The sequence below is a fragment of the Triturus cristatus genome, chromosome 8 (assembly GCF_964204655.1).
Source record: "Triturus cristatus chromosome 8, aTriCri1.1, whole genome shotgun sequence".
NCBI lineage: Eukaryota > Metazoa > Chordata > Amphibia > Caudata > Salamandridae > Triturus > Triturus cristatus.
In genome coordinates this window covers 116212639-116231346 of record NC_140591.1, presented here as the reverse complement: position 1 = coordinate 116231346, position 18708 = coordinate 116212639, and the positions used below count along the sequence as shown (strand labels likewise).

General features: G+C 46.7%; 1 protein-coding gene across 1 annotated transcript in view; it reads right to left on the bottom strand.

The window, feature by feature from the left end:
* The window catches only part of ARHGAP31 (Rho GTPase activating protein 31), a 496424-nt gene that overhangs the window by 101508 nt on the left and 376208 nt on the right, over positions 1 to 18708 (bottom strand). The window contains exon 6 of the mRNA XM_085621137.1: positions 1308 to 1453. Coding sequence (XP_085477263.1) covers positions 1308 to 1453 — 146 coding nt within the window. The remainder of the gene's footprint in view (positions 1 to 1307; positions 1454 to 18708) is intronic.

Genomic DNA, 18708 nt, shown 5'->3' with positions numbered 1-18708 from the left:
GGGACACACTGTACAAGCAGGGGCGTAGCTGCCATTGGTGAAGCAGCACTGAGGAGACCAGAGCCCTGAGGGGCTGCTAAGCCCTGGTTACTGCTGTATTTTATAATTCAAACAGCAGTCAGGGGGCCATTTCTTGCTTTCCGCTAGGGCCCATGAAGACACTTGCTACTCCACATGCTAAAAGTGCTTTGACGGACAAAACACAGACTAGCATTAATCGCTCAGGGTAGAATGCTGAATGCAATTTAGAAGTGAGAAAGTAATATCAACAAGGTACTTTTGACATAGTGATTCAAAAGGTACTTCTGCCATTTTTAAAGGGGCCCTCTGGTGAATTGTGTTACAATCATCTCAAAACCCCAGCTGGCATCATCAAAAATTCCAGAAGGCCTACTGTTGGTGCAGGGCTGGGCAAAGGGTACTGTTTTTTGCACTAACCTGGATGGTTCCTTCAAGAGCTGTAAATAATACGGGCTCCTATAACCCAGTTTAATGGTTATCGAGTTATGAACCTTTAAAGGATGGAAGGCTGAAAAGGCCTTTGCAGGACTCAAACTCATCATGACCTACAGATCACAATAGATGTCAGTGACGCGCTTTCAAGGGCAAAAATCCACTCCGAATTCATAGAATTAGGAATGGATAGACATTAGCCATGCACATGGCATTCACTCCCACACTCATTATAACAGCCTGAGTGATAGCATTTTAGTATGAGCAGAGCTATAACAAGGGGCGGGCTTGTGAATGTCCATATATAGGCCATCCAGCAGAAAATTGGTGAATACCCACAAACTAACACATTTGTGGGTGTTCTACAACAATTTTCAGGTAGTTTCCCATCCTAGAAATGCACATTTGTTCTTGTCAGAAGTGGATACGTTTCCAGGGTGAAACTGGGGAGAGAACACCCAATAATTGTAAGGAGTGGGGAAGATACTTTGTTATAATGGAAAAATATTTCAGTGAACTCTCCGTGTGTAGAATTTTGCAACTGTTACAAGCAAGCGCACAGAAAGCATTACATATGTGAGTACTCGTGGATACTGGTGGCATGCACAGATATCAGGGCAACTCATGGAATTCTAGGGCGGTGGGAATATTCTGCCGTTCCAGAACCTTATTAACGGAGCCCACAGCCCGGGGCAGCTATGGAGTTCAATAATAGAAGTGAATCCCCACGTGGAGAATGCCCCTAAACCCCCACCTGCCTCTGTTGCAGCCCACCCCCCAGCGTCAGCCTTGTTGGTACATTCTATTTAAAGAACAGGAAGTGTGCGGACTGCAACGGAAGTGGCCGCCATTACCGTCGTGCTCTCTGCCCGTGGGCCTGGCGTTGCTGTTGAAGAGCTCATCCACGTGGTTCAGGATGAATTCAATGACCACTTGCTGCACTCGCACCTCCAGGAAGGCGGCGTCGCCATTGCAGCCGGACGCTTCAATGTCCTTCGACCTGCAACAGAGAACACACAAGACACAGTTCAGTTGACTCCAGTGTGCAGCCCAAGGCTGGCGGTGTAGGCAAACTGAAGCACACATGAAGACACCTGGTTAAATCTCAACTTGAAAGCTGACAGGGGAAAGATGCACAATACCAGGAAGTTTATTGGGTGACGTAGTTGGGCCTTTCCTCACCTTTCTGTGGAAGTACCAGTGACCTACATCAGGATCCATGTGAGTGCCACACTGCGGTGGTAACATTGGAATTGTCTACAAAGTGTGCTTGCCCCCATTCAAAATCACATGCTAGGGGCAAATAGTGCTTGGTGCCAGGATTTTGAAAATAATTAATTTAAAATAGGCGGTTAATAGTTTAATTGTGCTAATGCATGATCTGTTGCCTGTACAGCATTATCCCTTGTCTGTATTTGTTATATTCCAGCTGTGATGCATTCTGCTAGGTTCTACCTTGTTTAACAATCCTCCCAGCTAAATAGCCAGTGAAAGGCCTTGCGTTATGTGATTGGCAGTGATATTAACCAATGATTGTTGCTGCCACGGAAGTAGAGGAATAAAGAGTGCCTGACAATGTCTAGCCCCCTATTCGAAGGAAAACTCGGGGTAGTAGAGAAAGTGAGAGAAGTTGAAGCCCCCAGTATTCTCCCCCTGAAGATCCCGTCGCTTGGTCCAGGCCATCATGGCAGCACGTCAGAGGCCAGTACAGCATGTGTCTGTAGACAGTACCGGGCTTTGACATTAGCCACCTGGTGCAGGGGGGGGTGGGAGGCAGAGGCTCTGCCATAGACCCCCAGTCGAACGGTGGGGACTTAGGGCTTTGACAGTGACACACAGTTGAATGGCTGGGGCAAACTGGGTCTCAGCACTTGACAGACCGTGGCAGTGTGAGGGGAGACAGTTTGCTGCCACTCTCTCCCAACTGCAGTGTTGTGTGGGCTGGGGAGGAAGGGTCTTGTCACTGGCATATGGTTTCTGGGTTGGTGCAGTCAGTTTTCTGCCATTTGCACACTGGTGCAGCAGTTAGTCTCAGACACTAATTCACAGCTATAGATTTAGTGGGGAAGGGCGTCTGTCATTCCTATTGGAGGTGAAGTGGAGTGTCGCTTGTGACATCATAATGCAAGACTGGGCGTAGAGATAGATGATGTACTTGGGGGATCTAGAACTCCATGATTGTGCCCCTAGTTTAGGGTGTATAGGGCTATGTTAATCACACCGTGATGAGTGTGTGCACTTAAGAGGCTGTCTGTGCGTGTGCGTAGATATGTGAGTGTGCACATTGAGAGAGAGGTTGTGTGAGGTTGTGTGTGTGTGTCTATGTGTGTAAGAGGAGGTATACTGAGCCTCTGTCTATGCCATGTCAGGAAGTGGGAGGAGTTCTGTTTTTGGACCATGGTGCAGAGCTTTAATTCTAGCACATACACAGCGGATCATCATTACCGCTAATAGCAGCTGCCTGTGTTTAATCAATTTGCATTTAACTCGACTACAGCGTACATGGTAAAACAGTTTAAGCAAAACAAAGTAATTTAAAAGCCAGGAAACATCTATCAGAGATCCACGGGGGTCCTGAAGGAGGGAATGAGAAGATAAAGTCGATTATTGTAATGGTCACGAGCCCACACAGTTGGGCCCTACAGAAGTAAACCAAAAACTAAATGAGTGCAGTAGCTTTACTCGCCCGCAAATGTTCACCAAGTTCTTCATAGTTTTTGCCCATTGTAGGTTGTCCGACTGCCAGGGTATCGATCTGTGGGCACTTCCATCTGAGAAATGTTTTTATGCATCTTGTTCCACGTAAGTACTGTACTGCAGCTGCGGCCCATGCAGGTAAGAGCGGTGGGGCCGGGTGGGCGGGATGGGGGGGATTTTGAGGGATGATGACGAGGGAAAATTAAATAAATAATTCATTTCCCCTCGTTGTCGTCTGCCAAAATCCCCCCCCCCAACCCGGCCCCAGCGCTCTTACCTGTACGGGCCGCGGCTGCTGTACTGTATTGTAATTGCATGTGTTTTGTATTTTTGCATCCAAACACATGCACATATTACAATGAAGAACACAAGCCCGACCCGTTGGCATCGCCAGAGGTACAGGAAAGTGTCACCACTGAGATAATGTGTCTCCGTGTCCAGTCTGATTAAAAATGGACGATACGATGCTCTAGAACTTGAATGTGATGTTGCACGAGTTGCTGGTGGTTATGCCTCAATAACCTCAGATTTATTTAGCTTACTGTTTGTTAATTAGTATTCATCTATTGATGATGGAACGCCCTTCAAATTGAGCTGCTGATCGAGTCTTACTGTGTTCCAAGAAAAATCTGTCCAGGTGAGGGGCTGAGGGTAAATGTTAGAAGAGACTGGCGAACCATGCCGGAGAATCCATTTAGCCTTCTTCAGGGCCGAGTCCTCTAAAGAAGAGTTTCTGAGCTCGTTAGCTGTCAAAGTCCTCCTGAGAGCTGAAGTCTTCTAGCAAGGTCTGCTGGAGGCCCTTTAGAAGTCTTCTGTGAGTGATGCGTGCCAGTGTGTATACACACCCGTGTTCAATGTGGACCCAGTATAAGCCAATGAGAATGGAAGAGGTATGGTCAGATGTCCTGGATCCTGTGGTTAGTCCAGCAGCCGCGTGTACTCCTGCCTGGAGGGGAGCCAGGTGAAGTCTGGGAACCCCCACAAGTGGGGAGGTTCCACAGTCTATACTTGATATCACCAGGGCTAGGATGGCGTGCCGGGAGCAGTGTTCTTGGAGGAGTCGTTTGATATCTTTGAGCAGTTTGAGTTGGAAATGAGCCTCACTTGATAGGACATTAATGTGTTGGTGGAGGTTTAAGTGTTCATCCAGGGGGACTCCCATAGATTTTGCACAGTCGATGACATTAGGGTGGCAAATTATGATTTACGTTTCCCTTTGCCAGTTTTGCAGCAGCAAGTTGTATTTGGGCAGTGACATGAGTAGAAGTCCTGTCTAAGTAGGATTTAGTTTCAGGTGGTGCAGGGATATCCGCGACCAAATCTCATTGAGAGCGCGAGGCAGTATATCAATGTCTTCTGTCAAAAAGATTTTTAGACAAATTTGGGTGTTCTCAGCATATAAAGGTCAGTTAAAGTTAGATTGTTCCAGGTGAGCTATCGATGTTGAATAGTATTAGTGAGAGAGTTGAGCCTTACACATCTCTTTGGTTTAGTTTAGATACATTGGAGATGTCGCTGACAATTTCGATACATTCACTTTGAATCTCTAGGAATAAAGAGAACCATCTGAGGACTGTGTCTTTTATACCCAATCTTTCTTCGGGGATCCTCAAAAAAGAACTGTGGGTCCCTGTATGAATGACCGCAGAAAGATTCAGAATGACGAGCAAGCAGAAGACCCTTTTTTCTAGAATGCGGAGCATTATCCACCATTTTCAGTGTTGCTGTCTTGCTGCTCCATTTTGCTCTAAAACTACATTGAAAATGTTCTAATAACTAATTCTCTTAACCGAAGGTTTGAGGTGGGCTTGTGTGCAGCTCTCTATCGGTTTGGACAAGAATGGGAGGTTGGTTATTGACTGAAAATTATGAAGGCCGTCAAAATCAATATCTTTTTTCTTTTTTTTCTTTTTTTTTTTTTTAGAAGTGGCAGATTTACTGACTGAAATGGTAACATTTTTGACTGGTTCTTAGAATCAAATTCTCATCAACTCCTTGCTAAAGAGGTGTACTTGGTTATCCATTTGGTGTCCAAAAGCACTTTGGCCCCAGGATATCACTGGTAAACGTCCCAGTTGCTTCAGAGGTGAGGGGACTTGGTCACCCAACATGTCACTTTTCCAACCCAACTGGTGACTGAGCCATCCTTCTAGTCTGTACACACTGAAACCAGTTGTTGAAAATCTTGCTTTCTGATGTTAACCAGAAGCATTTCCTTGCTGTTTACTTCCAAGTGCCCAATCAATCAATCAAGTCGTATTTGTTGAGCGCGGCTTGTCACCCGGGGAGGGGTATCCTGGAGCTTCCTGCTGGTCTCATTCGTACAACCTGGTCTTGAGTTGCTTCCTGAAGGCGGTCAACGATGGTGCTGTGCGCAGGTGGTGGGGGGTAGGTCGTTCCAGGCTTGGGTGGTGAGGTGGGAGAAGGAGTGTCCTCCAGTGCAGATGCGTCGTATACCTGGTATCTTTGCAAGGCTGAGTTGTGCTGAGCAGAGGTTCCTGTTTGGCTGGTGAAAGTGCAGGCAGTGTTTCATGTAGGTGCATCCTTGGTTATGGACGGCCATTTAGGTATGGGTCAGGGTATTGGAAAGGCATCTCTTCTGGACTGGAAGCCAGTGGAGGTTCGTCAGGTGATGGGTAATGTGGGATCTCATGGGCAGGTTGAGTATCATTCAGGCCGCTGTGTTCCATATCAGCTGTAGTGTCTGTATGAGTTCAGTGATAGTGCCGGCATAAAGTGCATTGCCGTAGTCCAGACGGCTGGGGACGAGGGCCTGTGTTACTGTTTTCCTGGTGTTGATGGGGAGCCACGTGAAAATCTTTCGGCGCATGCAGAGTGTATGTGGAAGCAGGCTGAGGAGACTATGTTGACTTGATGTTTTATGAAAAGTTCACTGTCGAGGATGATACCGAGGTTGCAGGCATGGTCTTTTTGAGTGGAGGTGAGACCGAGTTCGATGGGAACTTTCAATACTCGTTCAACCATTTTCCTTGGCCCTCTGTTGTCCTTGTTTAGAGTATCTTGGCAAATATGAGGTAATGTACTGAATTAGTAATTGTGACCAAACTCGGTATATGCGGTTTTACTGAAGATTTACCTTCAAATGGGAAATAACTCTCAGGAACCGATTTACCACATACGTTCCCACATTTACAGGTGTTGAAGTTGCACCAACTGTTTGCTGCTGCTATCAGTCAAAGAATGCCCTTGTTGTCAAATGGCATTATTACATTACAAATGTGGCACTAATGCATTGGGAAAATGGTAACAGCACATCATTGTAATGCTCCGATTATGAATGAACGTGTAGTTACAAGGGGAACGGCTGGTCATATAATCTATATATATAGTATGATTGCCAGAAGCCCTTTCCTGAAGCTGGGCATGGAATTCTGGATTAACTGTCGGCCTCGTTGTTTCTACTGTTCATTGCCTCTCACTTTCCATGGCTGCCGGATATCAGTCTGAGATTATCAGAAGTGGAATGTTATTTCCGCACAACATGCGGTATGAATGAGTGAATGACCTATAAAGCGCACAGCTACACCAGCAGGAGTGTCCTGGCGCTAACAGTTCACACATGGCTGTCCTACTAGGGGCTTAGCTCTTAAACAGCCATTTTTTCAGCTGTTTCTTGAAGTGGGTAAGATCTGTTGATGCTCTCAGCGCCACCGGCAGTTTGTTGCATGCTTGGGCTCCTAGTAAGCCGAAGGATCTACCACCTTTACACATCAGGCGTGTTTTGGGGGTGCAGGCCAAATCGTCGGAGGCTGGTCTGAGTGCTCTATTAGGTGTGTAACGGCTAGCTCGCTCACTAAGGTAGTCAGTGCCCATGCCATGGAAGGCTTTCAAAAAGATTACTACTGCCTTGAATTTTATCCGCTCCATTACTGGAAGCTAATGTAAGGACTTAAGATGAGGGGTCGTATGCGACCTGGGTTTCAGTCTGAGAATCACCCTGGCTGCTGAATTTTGTACTACCTGAAGACGCTGAAGAAGGTATTCTGGTAAACCCAGGTAGATGGCATTGGCATAGTCCAATCTGGACGTGACCAGTGCATGCACCACTGTCTTCCTGAAATCCAGAGAGAGACATAAAAGGAATTTCTTCAACATCCGCAGTAAGCCAAAACCGATACCCACTAGGGCCTGAACCTGGGACAGCATCGAGAGCTCACTGTCGAGGTAGATACCCAGGTTTTTGACTGTCGATTGGTCGGCACATGGAGCGGAGAGTTCGCAGGCCACCATTGGCTCCAGTTGTTCACAGCGGGCTGGCTGAAGAAGACAATCTCGGTTTTTCAGGATTGCACTCGAGCTGGTTCTTCTTCAGCCACCTAAAATCCTTTGTGAGGCGAGATCTAATTGCATCCCCATCGAAGTCTGTGCCTTTTTCGCATGTGAAAATCAGCTGAGTATTATCGGCATAAGAAATTATTTTGGCGCCCTGTGCCTCTGCCAGGGATGCTAGGGGTGACATGTATAAATTAAAAAGAGTTGGACTTAATGAGGAGCCTTGCGGGACTCCAACCCGCGGAGTGGTACTACCACTTAATCTCTCCATAATGCCAAAGATAGTTCATTGATGGCACAGAATTAAACAACTGTCGACCAACTCAATTATCAAACATATTACTACTCCACGCCATTTCTGTCAACAGCTACATGACCCCTATAATCGCAAAATACAGTGAAATGTGCAGTCATTTGCATACCACACTTGTCTTCGGTAATATATGGAAATTTATTTATTTATTTCATGACATGTCTTAAGAATATAGAATGTAAGTTTCAGGAATGTAGCTTTAAGGAATGCTAGTGTTGGAATGTTATTGTGGGAATGTTGGTGCTTGACTGTGGGCAGAACGGATTTGGAAACTGGAGAAGAAGGTCGTGGGTCCTTTCTCTTATTAAATCTTCAACTTAACTTCTGTGGATTGGTTTCCATTTGGTTTCGTTATCCACCCATACTACATCTTCCCAAAATGGGGCACTTCGTCTGATCCTACCTGCTCCTTCTTTTCCCTTCCGTTCCCACCTCTTCCTTCGCTCCTGGCAGCGCTCTCTGTCCTCCTAATTACATTGTCAGAGCTGAGACCTGCTCCCGGCTGCTGTGCAATGGGAGCCTCGTTACCTGTGTGCTCTGAGGTCGATGGAGGCCGGCGCCTGGCTGTGCAGGTTACGGTGTGAGACCCTATTAATCGACTAACAGCCTCAGTGGGGGGAGGCGGCCCTACTCCATTCTAACCCCCGTTTCATCACTGCGAGGAGGCTGCCTGCTCCCTCCAAGCACACAGACCGCAGGCCGAACCCGGTGGGTATGAAACATGCCCCACTGTGGCTACTGACATTATCCCAGCCCTGCAGGGCCTTTGGTCTTCTCGGTACATGCAGGGTGCACACATTTTGGGGAGCATTTAATTTATGTCTATATGGGAGTGAGACAAGGCACGGGCCAAGCTTTGACAGAAAAAGGCCTCTTCCTGATAAACAAGGGGGGGGGGGGCGGCGGGCTGCTGTGATGCAATTGGACACAGATAGAATCTCACAGTGTGTGGGGGGCGTGCTTTAACTGTTCCACGACAACCAGGGTGTGAACCAGGAGATGTAAGTGAAAGTATGGATACACCCTGTAAATTACACTTCACACATGTCCCTTTGAGGCCTGCGAGGCCCCGTGATCTCTTCTTTTGCTGATGTAATTAATTGCCTTCATTGACGTGTCGGGCTTCTCTTGAAATAGTTTGTTAAGGGGGGTGAAGGCCACGAGACACACATCAGACGCCCTCCTGACTCCCTGCGGCTTAGCCTTGTACTACGGGAAGTGTCGGATTCAGCCTCAGGCCAGAGCGGCGCTGCCTTTCCTAACATGTCCTTTCTTTATATGTCCCACATATGTGCTCTTCATCCTAATACTGCCGCATTGAACCCCTCTCTGAGGCTTCTTAACTCGTGTCAGACACGTATGACGTGATAACTGGTGTCAGACACATACAACATGCGATTAGTGCAGGTCAGCTCTAATGACCCCTGTGTGCCTTACAACGGGGCTCCGAGTGCTGTTGTGTGGTGGAGGAGACATGACACTGTGATTGTAAGTCAATATGAGTGACCCGCGCTCGCATTGTGTTATCCTGGACAAATCCCTTTGCTTCAGGGCGCTTCATCTTGACTCTTCAATTGGAGAGCACCTTGAAGTAAGGATGTTACCTACATATATAAAAAAAAAATACATACGTAGTTTTATGACATATAACTCTCTCTTGTGTAATAATAACAATAGTAAAAACAATAATAATATGATATATTATTATTGTCCGTATGCACGGCGCTCATGACAAACAGATGCTTTCCTCGCTCACCCATGCAACTGTCTCTGTGTTGGACGAGGGGTTGAAAGTTCATGCTTTCAATAAATGTGACTCAGTGTGGGGATCCAATGTACTGTACAAAGCTGAAACGCTTAGAAATCAATCTTTTTTTTATTTTAGAGACGCTCCTATTCTGACGTGACTTGTGTTTCCACATTCTGTTGTGTAATTTAATCTTGAAGCGTCTGGCTCAGTATTTGGAATTTAGTGCCAAGTCAGCCTCCTGCCGCGCCCTTCCTTTGATTCTGTTGCCTCTCCCACCCCCACGTCACGTGGGCACACTTTATTTTTGTGTTTTTTTAACTGCTTTCCTAAATTAAAATAAAAAGCTGCAGGCCAAGAATGACTAAAACACATTCTTCCCACACCCATGGGCGTCAATTCACCCAAATTCCAGCGATAGCGGAAGTGACATCAAGCGCCGTTTGACCTTCATTTTCACGTACACACCGATATAAACACGTTCTCAGATAAACACGCTCTCACCTGCACGCACGCACGCACACAACACATACATTTAAAAGCATTATTTCCCACTTACCTCAACTGTCAGGAAAAGTCCTATCCAGCTAATTGTACTCAATTTTTATCACACTAATAGTGAATTGTGTAATATTATTCACTATTATGGTAATAAAAACTTGATAGAAAACGAGGAGAGTGGGCACTCAACAGGAATTCATTAGGACGAGCTGCCACTGTGTTTCAGACACTGATTTTGGCACCTGTAAGGCCAGGGGTAGCAAAGGCAGTGCGGGGGAGGGGGAGATCGCAAGGGACAGGCCAGGGGTCACAGCGACCCCTACATGACGTCTATGCCCACACCAAGGTGAGGTGCATGAAAACAGGCAGTGGCATTCTGTTAAATGAGACCGTGGACCATCCTCAAAAGCGCCAGGCTCATCTTAGGGACACCTCGCCACGAACACATGACCCCTCACTTGCGAGAACTCCACTGGCTCCCCGTCGAGAAGAGAGTCACCTACAAGCTACTCACCAGTGGTGGTTGGTGGGCTTGGAAAGTGGTGGGCGAAAAAATGGGAGCAGGGGGTAGGTGGGGATTCTTTGTTTATAGCGCAGATCTCAAGCTGGGAACACATGTCTCGACTGAGGGAAGCAGCACATGTCCTCCCAGCACCTACTCAACGTTCATTATAAATGCACATAGTCTGTTCTCATTATAAATACAAACATGGCGCCATGTCCGATGCACCACACACCTTACCTGCTATAATGCAGAAAACGTCACAAACACACACAGTTTGAAACTAAATGCATATTATCAAGAAATTTAGTATTTTCTCCTCGAGAGCCCTTTCAAGACAGACACCCAGCACCAAAGACTTAAACGTAACCAGCAGTTACAACAGGTGAGTAAAAGGCCATCTTAGTACACCCATGACGCGCAGCACGGAGTCCCACAAAAAGTGAAGAGAGCCTCGGAATAACAGAACATAGCATTTGAAAAGAAACAAACAAACAATATCAATTAGGAAATGGGAAGGCACACGATCGATGGCTGATAGAAGTGAGCATAAGATGCATTGTAGTGCCCTCATTTCAATAAATTTATAAAACATGCCCTCTCAGCCAAGCTGCTGGATGGAGCCAAGGCTTTGGTGTACAATGAAACACATACTGGCAAGATAGAAATGTACACTTTTATGTCTCAAACTCCAGCAGCAGCCCCACTTAATAGAGGGTCAACACCGCATTTTTTACCTCGAGGTTGCCAACCCTCTACTCCAGTTCAATGTGCAACAAGTTTCTGTCCCAGAAGTCCCTTCTAGGCCTGTTTTAAGGGCATAGCACAGCGTGAAAAATTCTGCAGTACAATGCAGGCCTTGGTCGTATTTTCACAAAAATACACAGTGGCAATTGACTGCACACAGTCGCGGCTCGCGCGGGGGGGGGGAGGGGGTCGCACACGGGGGGGGAGAATGAAATATTTTTTAAAAAACTTACCTCACAGCCGGTCCATGGGTCCACGCCACCTCTCAGACCTCTGATCCCCTGGGCGCCTTCACTAACGGTACTGGAGGGGCCTGCCAACCCCTCTCAGCCAATCCTGGCGCTGCCAGCAGCACCAGGATTGGCTGAGGGCACAGCTTACGCTACGCCCGCCGCCTGCCCATTAGGAGACCGAGGGGCTCCTAATGGGCATGCGCAAGGCAGTAAAAACACAAGTACGCATGACTGGGCACGGGCTAAAAATTAATCTCCATGCCCACTCATGCGCACTTGTGCTGCCTTTCCCTGGCTTGTGACAATGCATGTCAGTCAACATGACGCCGGACCGCCCACGGGCCGACGTCATGCTGACTGACATGCATTGTCAGTTAGTTCTCCCCACCCTCAGCGTCTCTGAACTTAAGTAAACTAAGTTCAGAGACACCGAGGGAGCTGCGGGAGGCGGCAGGTGCGCGGTGGCGGGGGGGCTACGCCCCAATGGACGATCCGCGCCTGCTACTCACGCACGCCAACAAATCTCTCAACATCGGACCCAAGTACCTCAACAGCAGAATGAGCTTCCACGCAACCAATAGGAACCTCCGTTCAGCCGACCTCGCCCTGGCAGAGATCCCTCGCGTCCGCCGAAGCAGATCCGGAGGGAGAGCACTCTCCTACACCGCAGCCACAGCATGGAACACTCTCCCAGTAGAAATAAGACGCTCACCAACCCTGCACTCCTTCAGACGGGCTCTCAAGACCTGGCTCTTCGACTGACCGGAGCTGCTCTACCTTCCCCTCAGCGCCTTGAGACCCTCACGGGTGAGTAGCGTGCTTTACCAACCCCTGATTGATTGATTGATTATGTGAGTATGGAAAGCAGTACTACAGGGTACTCTTTTACGTACTCTTACACACATGCATAAATCAGTTCAAACATGCAACTTCCTCCAAGTAAAAGTGCAAAGAGGGCACATTACCTTCTATTTTTAAGAACTGTACATAGATATTTCCTGACTATACCCATTTTATTATAATTGTAGATGTTTTAGAACCAATGCAAGAAGTTATGTAAGAATATGAAAAATAGTACTACTTAGGAACCAACTTTACGCACTCCTAAATGCCTTTGTGATTAGATCCCCAGGTTTCCAACCCCACTTGTGTATTTCTTTGTAATCTGGCACTTTTATCCAACTGGTCCAAGAATGGTGACGCAAGGCTGCACCTCCTCAAATGCATGTGGTTTTCCAACCGTAAGCCATGGCACAGGAACCAGGGTGCCACAGGGATGCACAGGTTCACGGTCACCCTACCGTAAAGTTGTTTGACAATGAACTTGTGCATCTGGACAGCTACATTAGGATACCACTACAGGTTAAAAGGATAACATGATTGCCAACCACAAGTGTCAATTTGTCACCAGCACCATTCCAGATCTAGTGTTATCAGCGGGGACCTTGAACTAAGCATCCCAGCATGCACTGCACGACTAGGTCATCTTCAATGAAATGCCTGGAATCAAACATTGAAAGATGCATCTGACAGGCTAGCCAATCAGTGCACAGAACGCCATTCCATCATCTTCTGCAATTTAATCTTGAGATGTCTGGCTCAGTATTTGGAATTTAGTGCCAAGTCAGTCTCCTGCCGCGCCCTTCCTTTGATTCTGTTGGCTCTATACATAGGCCACATCTATCTATCTTCCTGCAACCAAATCACCTCTTGCACTCTCCATATTTATTTTCAGTAGCTTCTCTTGCTCAGCGAGTGAGGGGGTGTCCTCGTCGCATGGGGCCCCCTTTAAATGCAAGTGGAGTAGCAAGAGCAGGGATTTATACCGCCACTGATGCCATCCATGGGGATTGCTGAAAATGCAGTAGTTACTGACATCTTTGCTACATGCATGACAACATTTGCACAAGTTGCAAGATACTTACTCTTACAAGAGGTCCACAGTTGCTATGCATAACTCGCCTAACCGTGCTGGACAATGTAACATGCCACACACCACTCTTCATATGCAACATAAAATCCCTCTCTCTCTTGCATCCACCCATTCACTCTCTTATGCTCTTGTTTTTACAAGAAAGCTCAACACAAAAAAGAAAGTGCTCCGGCTACATGATTTGTAAAACATTTTTTAGGCGAAACCATTTGTAGAAGGACAACGTATATATTACAACTAACACTCGAACTCAAGGGGTTCACAATATGGAAAATCCATCTTGCGGCGCACGCGGTACACATGTCAAAGAAACAAGTTACTTACCTGTAATAATACTTTTGCAATCTGAAGCTGTATGGATACTCAATTCTATGCGTGTTGGAAAGTGGGTTATTGGTAGGGGCAAATGTAGGTCTGCCACTGGCAATAAGGCCACTAATACATGATAGGACTCAGCATAGGTTTTAGAAAATTATTCCTAGGCTCAACCCTTGGTAGCTTGGCTGCGAGCAGGCAGGCTTAACTTCAAAGACAGGTATGTAAAGCATTTAAAAACACCAATTCAGTAAATCATTAAAATGACACAACATATAGTAAAATCCCACACCAATTTATAAAAATAGGAAATATTTTTATCTTTAAAATGACACCAAAACGACAAAAATCCAATATAGGGAACCGGAGATATGAATTTTCAAAGATTTAGCAAAATATAGCACTTAGAAGATTATAGCACCCTATTGTGATACCTGCTCATGATATGCCAGGTCCAAGTCAAAGTTTCAGTCTGACCTCAATGGAGCCCTGGGTAGCTACAGCTCGTGGCAGGTCCCGGTCTCCATTTCTACCTTCACACTTAGAAACGTTTCTGAAGCTTTTCTCCCTGAGGTCCCTCGATGCTCCCAGCCAGTCCGGATTCGGTGAGGGTTCGCCGGATTGCCTTTTGACAAGCTCCCGGTCAACTTCCCTGGAGTGGACTTAGAAACATTTTCTCTAGCGCTTCAGCGGGGCAAACCAGGAATCCAGGCGGGCACGCGATGGAAGGCAGGCGGCTTGGCGTTCGCGGTTGCTCCCGGTCACTTTTTCTACGAGCGGACTAAGAAACTTTTCTGGAGCTTTTTCTCGCAGGGACTCTCTATTCTCCTCATGTAGCTGGATCCGGGGAGGGTTCGCCGGCTTCAGATTTCTCCTAGTCCCAGTCCAACTCTGGAAGTTGGACCTTTGGAGCTTTTAGGGGGACGAACCTGGATGGCTTGGCCAGCTCGCGGTTGAAGGCAGCAGCCTGGCTGGCCAGGTTGAGTCGGTCCCTCTTTTTTCCAAAGTTGCTCCAAAGTTCTCCAAACTTCTTGAACTTCTTCCTGAAGTTCCTCAAGGGGTCCCAAAGTGTCTCAAACTCACTCCAAGGGTCTGGAAGCTCCAAGATGGACCTTGAAAGTTGAAGACTTCAGTTCCCACAATCCACTGGTACAAAAACCTTAAAAATACACTGGTGGTTCTCCAAGGTGCAGATTTAGTTGGTGATGTTCCAGATGAGCTATTTTAACCTGTAGCTTTCAGAGAGTCCACTCTTTAGTTATTTTTCATCAAGATAATCCACAGGGCTGTAGTTTCAGATGGTGCAGTCTTCAGAGGTCAGGCCTTAGAAATCTCTGCACAGCAAAACTTCTCAATAGGGCACTGCTTGCTTCAGTAAGTTTTAAGCAGCAGATCTGAGAGGCTCTGCCCCTCTCAGATACTTATTCCAAGTTCTCTGGGTCAGGCAGGAGGTCACTTCTGACCAATGGGAGCAGGGTAACTCCTCAAAGATATGACCACATCCTGTAGAGCGTGGCATTATTTTGTTCCAGAGTGCATCAAATCTTCTAAACCCATAATGGCTGATTTTCCAGCAAAGAGGTAAGAGCTGGCTAAACACACCCCTAGGGTGGCTAATTTACTTAGACTCTCCCCCCTGCGTCTGCTCATACTTTCCTTAATCTTACCATCTGCCCGATGTGGAAAGTTCAGAGTTGTAAATGACACTGTTCTCTGCTCTCCTCTTTGAAGAACATAGTTTATGACTCCTCCCCCTGGCTTGGCATTCCCATGGAACAGCACACTGCCAGCAGCGCTGGTTAACCCCAGGGTCTCTTCATCACCTCTACAGGGTAGCCTGGCTAATCCACTTAACTCCAACCAATCAGGACAGACCACTGGAAAGCTGAATTTGGACTAACAAACAAGAAAGTCTTATAACTTCTTGTATGTACACTTTAGGAGAAATTCAAGAATATGATATTATTGGATTTATTAATACCATTCTGGGAAGTCTTTGAATGGTATTTCTAGCCTTTACCTATCAAGAGTTATTAATTAATAACTTACTACCATGTTAAACTATGTAACAGAGGATTTGCAATGGGAAAAATAACTTGGGCCATTTTCCCATACCAGGACTTACAAAAACATATTTTATAAGTGATTGTCTTATATCTACAGGAACCCCACCCCATGTGCAACTAGGGGAGATTTTAGGGGGTCTGAATCTGTAGAAATATTGCAGATCCTCCCTCCACAGTGCTCCTAGCATCAAAGTCGAATTTGAGCAGCACTTTACCACAATGTGGGGAGTGAAATGTGAAATTTCACTTAATCCAGGGCATATAAAACTCATTTTATAAGGGTGTATCATATACATATCTGACCCCCCCCCCCCCCCAACCCACCCCTGGGATACCTAGGGGAGACCCTGGGGGTGCCTAATATGTCAACACATTGTATGTTATCAATTTGTAAGTGCCCCAAACCCCAAAGTCGAGTTTGGGCACAATTTACTTTTTTTTAAAGCAGTCCTGGTACCCAGGGCTGCTTTTAAACTGACCTCAGGCGTCAGCAGTGCACACATGCAAGTGCAGAAAAAGGCTGCTGGCCTCTAAACTGCCATGCCCCAGGGTACTGGGGACTTCTAGGTAGTTTCAATCCCCCTGCCCTATTATATACTACGGGCCTATAGGGTAGGTCATGCCAATCACAAGGGTACCCCACCATACCATTGTGTACCCTAGTGTATGTAGGTGTTTTAACTGTATTCTAATATGTGTCTTTCAGCATAGCACTGGCCCTGGGCCTGGTTAGGCACAGCCCAGGGTCAGTCAGAGTCAGTTACCACCAGTATCATTCAGCAAAAAGTTGAGGCGTGCCCAGGGCACAGGATGACTTTGCAATAATGCATAGTCTGGAACAGGCAGAGCAGCTGCCCTAGTTAAAAACAAAAAATATGTGAGAGCCACTTTCATGCTCCACTGAAGCACTGAAGCAATTATGCTGAACAAAAATTTTAAATACTGTGAAATCAATTAATTATGCACCAAAGGAGGGCATAGTCAAATAAAAATGGTTCCACGCCACTCCATGCTGTCTACAAACAAGCAGCATATATGCTTTTTGGTACACCGTGCTGGGAACTCAAAGCTTGGGCTGTGTGTGATCCTTTGAGAAAGGCTTTGAAATGGACCACATGCTTTTGTGTTCTTGGTTGCTTCTAGATGACGTCAAAACTCAAAGCACGTGCATCATTCGGCCGCAGTGCCATGATGCTCTGAGGACTCTCTTTCATGGACCTTCTGGTGCCCAACACTCCATATGCTCCTTGTTTGGCTTCATCTCCGTCCCCCTCGCTCACTTGTGGCAGCCTTTGCTTACTTGCAGCCCTGGACCATATGCAGGGTTTTCTGAAAAGAGATAGTTGTGACCCCAGACTCAGGCTTGGTGGAGGCCTTTGACGTTTGAACAGTCCATCTGTCACCCAATTCCACCATTGGAGAATACGCCCTGCTCTTCACCTCCTTTTACCGGTCTCTGGACTTGGTCCGGGCTGGTTTGCATGGCACCCTCTTCTTCTGGCCTCCAGGCCTGGTGACTGCCTGGAGGCATGGGACATTATTTCTGGAATCTGATGTTCACTCATCTACCTTCTTCTATAGTAATGAGCTACGACAGACACAACGGCATTCTATATACTGCTCTGAAAAGGATAAACTTGATGAAGTTGTGATCCAGTGTGAAGCACAGAAGCAACAGGCTTACCCCACAGACCCGAGGGCTGAAGCCAGAGAAATCTGAGCTCACGATGGAAGAAGAGTGTGATGTGGGAGACGCCTAGAGGAAGACAGAGGTTGCAATTGTGACTCCCGTACTGCTGCCGGCATCCTCAGTTGACTGCTGGACTAAGCCAGTAAGACTTTATGTCAGGATGACCCGACGAACTATAACATGCTGGTTAGCATTGAACGAGAAACAAATGTACAAACCATCCCCCCTGCTTGGGAGATATGCCAGTTTTGTAACAGTTTTCTGTGGAACAAATTCCATCTCCCTGCTCAAAGAAATACACTGTGTTTCCTGTTTTTGGATAAAAAAGTGAACAGTAACAGAAATGAAGAAACAGACAAAAGTTGTGCCTGTAATATCAGAGGCCTAATTTAGAGTTTGTAGACTAGGTTACTCAGCCACAATAATGCACTTGTAATAAGGCAGACGAGATATCTATCACATTTGGGTCGTAGTAAACCGTGGGCCAAACACTATATCAAGCCCTTGGATTCTATCCTGTTTGCAAGAAGCCAGTGGAGACGTTCTTGCTGTTTTCACATTATGCAACATAGTTGCATTCTGCGAGGTAATTCACATTATACATTGGCTGGAGCTGTTCATCCTTTTCATGGATTGGCCGGCTGGACCTTACACGCTCTAAGATGGAGACGGAGCACAGGAGCATAGGACACTGCTTCGGGGCTTTCAGAGTAGATATCTGAGGAGAAGGGCGTTGCTCCTGGGTTGCTCCTGTGAGGCAGTCCCGCATATGCTGCTGCTACACTGTTGGAGGTTATTTGAGAGGGGAAAGGCCCTCCTCAGCCTGCAGCGAGGTGTCTGCCGCAGCACCCCTCTCCAGTTGAGAGGTCAGTGACCGGTCTGCCTCCCCAACCAGCGAGTCTGCTTATCTCAGCATGGCCAAGCATTATCGACTTCTATCATCTGCAGCTTACAGAAAATTGTATACTTATGAAACATTTTACCATTACTTGGTGGGAGGACCTGTGGGCTGGAAGACCTAGGCTCCAGGATTAGGGATTACATTTCAGATAAGATTTCAGGTTCTAATGCGAACTGTTATGGATGTTACTACGAAATCGTCGATTAACTATGCCCATTCTCGATTCAGATATGGAACGCTACTGATTAATAGTTTCCGCATCCGCTGGGGCCCTGACTATTGCACCAGCACTGTATGCCCTATTAGAACATTGGAAT